Source organism: Piliocolobus tephrosceles, chromosome 17 (assembly GCF_002776525.5).
Source record: "Piliocolobus tephrosceles isolate RC106 chromosome 17, ASM277652v3, whole genome shotgun sequence".
Lineage (NCBI taxonomy): Eukaryota > Metazoa > Chordata > Mammalia > Primates > Cercopithecidae > Piliocolobus > Piliocolobus tephrosceles.
The window spans coordinates 18283787-18290259 of NC_045450.1; the positions used below are offsets into that span (position 1 = coordinate 18283787).

The 6473-nt window shown below is 43.3% G+C and overlaps 1 protein-coding gene across 1 annotated transcript in view; it reads left to right on the forward strand.

Moving 5' to 3' along the window:
* Nucleotides 1–426: 426 nt before the first annotated feature.
* The window catches only part of TMC5 (transmembrane channel like 5), a 40637-nt gene continuing 34590 nt past the window's right edge, over nt 427–6473 (forward strand). Inside the window, exons 1-3 of the mRNA XM_026455353.1 lie at nt 427–527; nt 4439–4526; nt 4932–5180. Coding sequence (XP_026311138.1) covers nt 457–527; nt 4439–4526; nt 4932–5180 — 408 coding nt within the window. The 5' untranslated portion in view covers nt 427–456. The remainder of the gene's footprint in view (nt 528–4438; nt 4527–4931; nt 5181–6473) is intronic.

Genomic DNA, 6473 nt, shown 5'->3' on the forward strand with positions numbered 1-6473 from the left:
CAAGACCAACCTGGGCAATGTAGTGAGACCTTGGCTTTACAAAAAATAAAAAAATTAGCCAGACATGGTGGTGCGTGGTGGTAATCACAACACTTTGGGAGGCTGAGGTGGGAGGATCACTTTAGCCCAGGAGATCAATGTTGCAGTGGGCTGTGATTGTGCCACTGTACTCTAGCCTGGGTGACACAGTAAGACCCTGTCTTGAAAAAAAAAAAAAAATAGTGAGAGAGAAGAGGTAGGCTGACCAAATATGCAGGACCTCGTTGACTTTGCTAAATGTTTTTTGTTGCAGGAAAGAGAAAAACACTGAATTGGAAGAGAGTGCAGCCATTATTCATTTGCTCTGCACACAATGAAAGGACCATATTTTAGTGTTATGATTCTGTTAAAGAAAAAAGAAATTAAACTCCATTAACTTCTTTCACAGGACAGAAGTTAATTGCATCTCTTATACCCATGACATCCAGAGACAGAATTAAAGCCATCAGGAACCAGCCAAGGACCATGGAAGAGAAAAGGAAACTTAGGTATGGCCAAAGGCTTTTCTTCTGTCCCAGATTTCATGTGAACCTCAATCTTCTACTTTTGCCCCATCTCAAAAAGATAAGAAATAAATAAGCACAATAGAAGAGACAAATCTTCCTGACAGAAAAATTTCAAATGCCCTCTGTAGGCACTCCTTTCTCCAGAGGCTACAGCTTAATTCCTGCTGCTGGGCTGGAGTGTGGACTCTGCTTGGTGAGCTGCTTCCAAAGAGTAGGGCGTGGGAGGAAGAGAGGGGTGGAACTTTCCAGTGGAGAGTCTGCCTAATACTGCCTTGGCCAAGACTTAAGGTTAACATCCCCTAAGATAAGTCATGTGACGGGGGAAACACGTCTCCTCTGTGCTACTCTCTCCTAAAACCCACAACCCCAGTCTAAATAGCAAAAAACATTAGGCAAATCCCAACTGAGGGACATTCTACAAAACACTCAGCCTGTACCCCTTGCAACAGTTGAAGTCATCAAAAACAAGGAAAGTCTGAGAAACTGTCATGGAGTAGAAAGTTCTAAAGAGACATGACAGGCCAGGTGTGGTGGCTCATGCCTGTAATCCCAGTACTTTGGGAGGCCAAGGTGGTGGGATTAGTGGAGCTCAGGAGTTTGAGACTAGCCTGGGCATCATAGTGAGACTCCATCTTTACAAAAAATGAAAATTAAAAGACATGACAAGTAAATGCAATGTGGTATCCTGGACGAGATCCTGGAATAGAAAATGGACATCGGTGGGAAAACTGGTAAAATCTGAATAGTCTAGAGTTTAGGTAATAGTAACATACCAATACTGGTATGTTAGTTTTGAGAAACCTACCATGGAAATGTAAAATGTTAACAGGGGAAACTAGTGCGTGGTATATGGAAATTTTCTCTACTGTCTTTGCAAGTTTACTGTAAATCTCAAACTACGCTAAATAAAAACTTTACTTAAAAAATAAAGACCAGCTGAGCACGGTGGCTCACGCCTGTAATCCCAGCACTTTGGGAGGCTGAGATGGGCAGATCACGAGGTCAGGAGTTCGAGACCAGCCTGACCAACATGGTGAAACCCCATCTCTACTAAAAATACAAAACTTAGCCAGGTGTGGTGGTACGTGCCTGTAATCCCAGCTACTGGGGAGGCTGAGACAGGATAATCACTTGAACCTGGGAGGCAGAGGTTTCAGAGAGCCAAGATCATACCACTGCCCTCCAGCCTGGGTGTCAGAGCAAGACTCATATTGGAGGGGAATAAAAAAAAAGAAAGATCTTGGGGGTTTTATAAGCTCAGTAATTCAAACTCCAAGGGTAAGGGCTGTTTTAGCCTTCAGAGTTTACATTAATTGTTGCTTAATCTTTTTTTTTTTTTTTTTTCAATTTGAGATAGTTGGCAGAAAGTAGTAGAGTGGATGCAATAACAATTACTAGCAAGTGATTCAAGGATGCCGGATTTTCTGAGGTTTCAAAGATAAATTTCAAAGCCTGGCAGGGTGGGATAGATTTGTCAACAAGTAAATTACAAATGGCAGAAAGCAAATCAGGTTAAGTCAAAATAGAAAGAGATTGCAATGGGAGGACCAGAAAGGTCTGCCCTCCCTAACTTTGCTGGGGAAAAACAGACAGAGGGGGCATTTGAACTAGGCCTTTAAAGACAACTGACAGTGACATTGGGTTGGGCCTTCGAGGTGGACCAAAGAAAGCCAGGAAAGAACCAGAACAAAGCAGATGTGGTGAGTTCATGGAAGGGTAAGGAGACCAATTGTGACTGTGTCTTTCTGAAAGCACTTCCATTTCAAACTCTGCATGGCTCCTGCTGTCACTCAATAGGGGCTCCAAAGACCTTATAGCAGGATTTCTCAATCTCAGTACAAGTAACATCTTAGGGCTGGATCTTTCCCTGTTGTTGGGGTTGTTTTGTTCATTGTAGGGTGTGTAGCAGCATCTCTGATCTCTACGTATTTGATGCCAATAGCACCCCCTCTCCACTCGTTAGTTTCATAACCAAAAATGTTTCCAGACATTGCCAATTGTGGGAGGTAAAATCCCCCTAGGTTGAGAGCCTATATTAGTCTGCTCTCACTCTGCTAATAAAGACATACCTGAGACTGGGTAATTTATAAAGGAAAGAGGTTTAATGGACTCACAGTTCCACATAGCAGGGGAGGCTTCACAAGCATGACAGAGAATGAAGGAAGAGCAAAGGCACGTCTTACATGGTGATGGGCAAGACAGCATGTGCAGGGGACCTGCCCTTTATAAAACCATAAGATCGGCTGGGTGCGGTGGCTCATACCTGTAATCCCAGCACTTTGGGAGGCCAAGGTGGGCAGATCACCTGAGGTCGGAGTTCAAGACCAGCCTGGCCAACATGGTGAAACCCCATCTCTACTAAAAATACAAAAATTAGCTGGGTGTGGTGTCAGGCACCTGTAAATTAGCTGGGTGTGGTGGCAGGCTACTTGGGAGGCTGAGGCAGGAAAATCGCTTGAACCTGGGAGGCAGAGGTTGCAGTGAGCTGAAATTGTACCACTGCACTCCAGCACGGGCAACAGAACAAGACTCCATCTCAAAAACAAACAAACAAACAAAAAACACAAAAAGCATCAGATCTCGTGAGACTTATTCACTATCATGAGAACGGCATGGGAAAAACCTGCCCCAATGATTCAATGACCTCCCACCGGGTCCCTCCCACAACACATGGGGATTATTACAGTTCAAGGTGAGATTTGGGTGGAGACACAGAGCCAAGCCATATCAGAACCACTGACATACAGGGATACTTGCTCCATGTATGTTATTCATATCCTCCTCCCTTCCCTTTGTTGATTCCATTCCAGCCACCCCGGCCCCCTTGCTGTGCTGCCTGCCTTGGTGCTTTGTGCTGGCTGTTCCCTATGCACAGGACATTTTTATATGAATCCCTCCTCTCCTTCAAATAGGGCTATGCTCAGATTTTACCCTATTTCAAATTGTAATACTGTCCCTGCCCCATTACTTCCCATCTCTTTACCCCACTCTGTTTTTTCTTTTTCTATAGTACAAATCACCTTCTAATATATTACATAGTTTTCCTACTTTATTATTGTATTTGTTGCTTACTGTCTTTCGCTTACAACTAGGATGTCAGCTCTGTAAACCAGGGAGATTGTTGTCTCAATACCTGGGATGATGTCCAACACATCAAAGGAGTTCGTAACTTTTTTTTATTTTTATTTTTATTTTTAAAGAAATGAGGTCTTGGCCGGGCACAGTAGCTCATGCCTGTAATCCAAGCACTTTGGGAGGCCAAGGCAGGTGGGTCACTTGAGGCCAGAAGTTTGAGACCAGCCTAGCAAACATGGTGAAATCCCGTCTCTACTAAAAATACAAAAGTTAGCGGGGTGTGGTGATGCACGCCTGTAATCCCACTACTCAGGAGGCTGAGGCAGAGAATCACTTGAACCTGGGAGGCAGAGGCTGCAGTGAGCCATGATCAGGCCACTGCACTCCAGCCTGCGTGACAGAGTGAGACTCCGTCTCAAAAAAAAAAAAAAAAAAAAAGAAAAAAAGAAAAAAGAAAGAAAGAAAGAAATGAGGTCTCGTTCAGTTGCCCAGGCTGGACTGCAATGGTGTGATCATAGCTCACTGCAGTCTCAAACTTTTGGACCCAAGTAATCCTCCTACCATAGCCTCTGGAGTAGCTGGGACTATATAGGCAGGCACCACCACCACATCCAGCTATTTTTTGTTAATTTTTTTCTTAATAGAGACAAGGTCCCACTCTTTTGCTCAGGCTGGTCTTGAACTCCTGGCCTCAGTGATCCTCTTGCCTCAGCCTTCCGAAGTGTTGGGATTACAGGCATGAGCCACGATGTAACTATTTTTTGAATGAATGAGTTACAACATTTGTATCTCTCATATTCTCTTGCTGTTCCCTACAGGAAAATAGTTGACAAAGAAAAAAGCAAACAGACCCATCGTATCCTTCAGCTCAATTGCTGTGTTCAGTGTCTGAACTCCATTTCACGGGTAAGTCAGTAAAACAGGCACAGCAAGAGGGTGAAAACAGGGAGGGAGGAGAGTGAGGATGAAGGGGACTCAGGGAGAAGACGAACCAAAAATCAGAGCGATTTCATTGCCCAGAGCCATTGGTTAGTACAGGTGTGGGAAAATGAGGGGGGTGTGGGGAAGAACTAAGAGGTTGCTGAGTTCATTGGCCAACTTGGCCATTGGGAGTGGCGCCTTCAACAGCAAGCCTGGGAAGGCCATAATACCCCCACCGTAGAGGTGACATAATGTTTGTAAATATGCCTAGCACGGTGCCTGCACTTAACAATACTCCAGACATGGTGGCCTTTTTTGTTATTATGGTACCTGCTCGATCAATATTTGTTGAGTCAACAGCAAGCCACCTGCTTTGAATCCTGACTCCAGGCTTATCGGAGATCCAAGAACAGCCTGTCGGAAATTCTCAATTCCATCAGCCTGTGGCAGAAGACGCTGAAGATCATTGGAGGCAAGTTTGGAACCAGCGTCCTCTCCTATTTCAACTTTCTGAGATGGCTTTTGAAGTTCAACATTTTCTTATTCATCGTGAACTTCAGTTTCATCATAATCCCTCAGTTTACCGTAGCTGAAAAGAACACCCTCCAGTTCACTGGGCTGGAGCTTTTCACTGGGGTGGTAAGTTCTCCGTTTCCCCTACCCCAAGTGCACCAGTTACCTTGGAAACCCAGGGACATGGCTTGCCGGTCACCCACTCACACATCTCATTTTGTCTGGGGGTCAACTGATGGAGAAAGTGGATGTTTAAATGTTTTCCTGGCTGAGTGTGGTGACTCATGCCTGTAATCCCAGCAAGTTGGGAGGCCAAAGCAGATGAATCACTTGAGCTCAGGAGTTGGAGACCAGCCTGGGCAACATGGCAAAACCCTGTCTCTACAAAAATACAAAAATTAGCAGGGCATGGTGGCGCACACCTGTAATTCTGGCTACTCACGAGGCTAAGGTGAGAGGACTGCTTGAGCCCAGGAGGCGAAGATCGCACAGTGAAGCAAGATTCCCCCACTGCACTCTAGCCTGAGCAACAGAGCAAGGCCTTGTCTCAATCATCAATCAATCAATCAAGTGTTTTCCTGCAAAGTAATATACACACATCATAGTGGAATGTCTGTCTCCAGAGGCAACCATCTTGAACAGTTTGTTTTTATCCACACACTTTTTTGGCAAACATATGGACGCTTCTGTGCATGTGCGGAGGCATCCTTTTCTTTCCTTACAAAAGATGAATTATTCATTGCATATTATCTACAACTTGCTTTTTTTTTTTACTTAGCAATATGTGGTGGACATCTTCTTATGTTGGTGTTTATAGATCTATGTTTTCTTTCTTTTTATTTTTATTTCTACAAAATACAATGTTCCTTTTGAAAAATTCCTACTATAGAAGAAAAGTAGGAGAAAGTTCTTTTTATATTTTTCCTTTGTCCAACTCCCCATTTTGAGATATATCTTTGTAGACTGTTTTTTTCTTCCTGTACAAACATTGATAGATACATACTTGATAAAAATGAGTAAATAATAGATGACAGACGCATAGATTATTATGCTTTTAAAAATAAAAAGAGGATAGGATTGTACTTTATTTCTTCTTTCTTCTTTCTTTCTCTCTCTCTTTCTCTCTCTTCCTTCCTTCCTCCCTCCCTCCCTCTCTCTCTTTCTTTCTTTCTTTTTCCTTTTTCTTCCTTCCTTCATTCCTTCCTTCCTTCTTTCCTTTTCTTTCTTTTCTTTTTCTTTCTTTCTTTCTCTCTCTTTCTCTCTTTCTTTCCTTCCTTCACCTCTCTCTTTCTCCTTCCTTTCTCTCTTTCTCTTTCTTTCCTTCCTTCCTTTCTCTTCCTTCCTTCCTTCCTTCCTTTCTTTCTTTCTTTCTTTCTTTCTTTCTTTCTTTCTTTCTTTCTTTCTTTCTTTCTTTCTTTC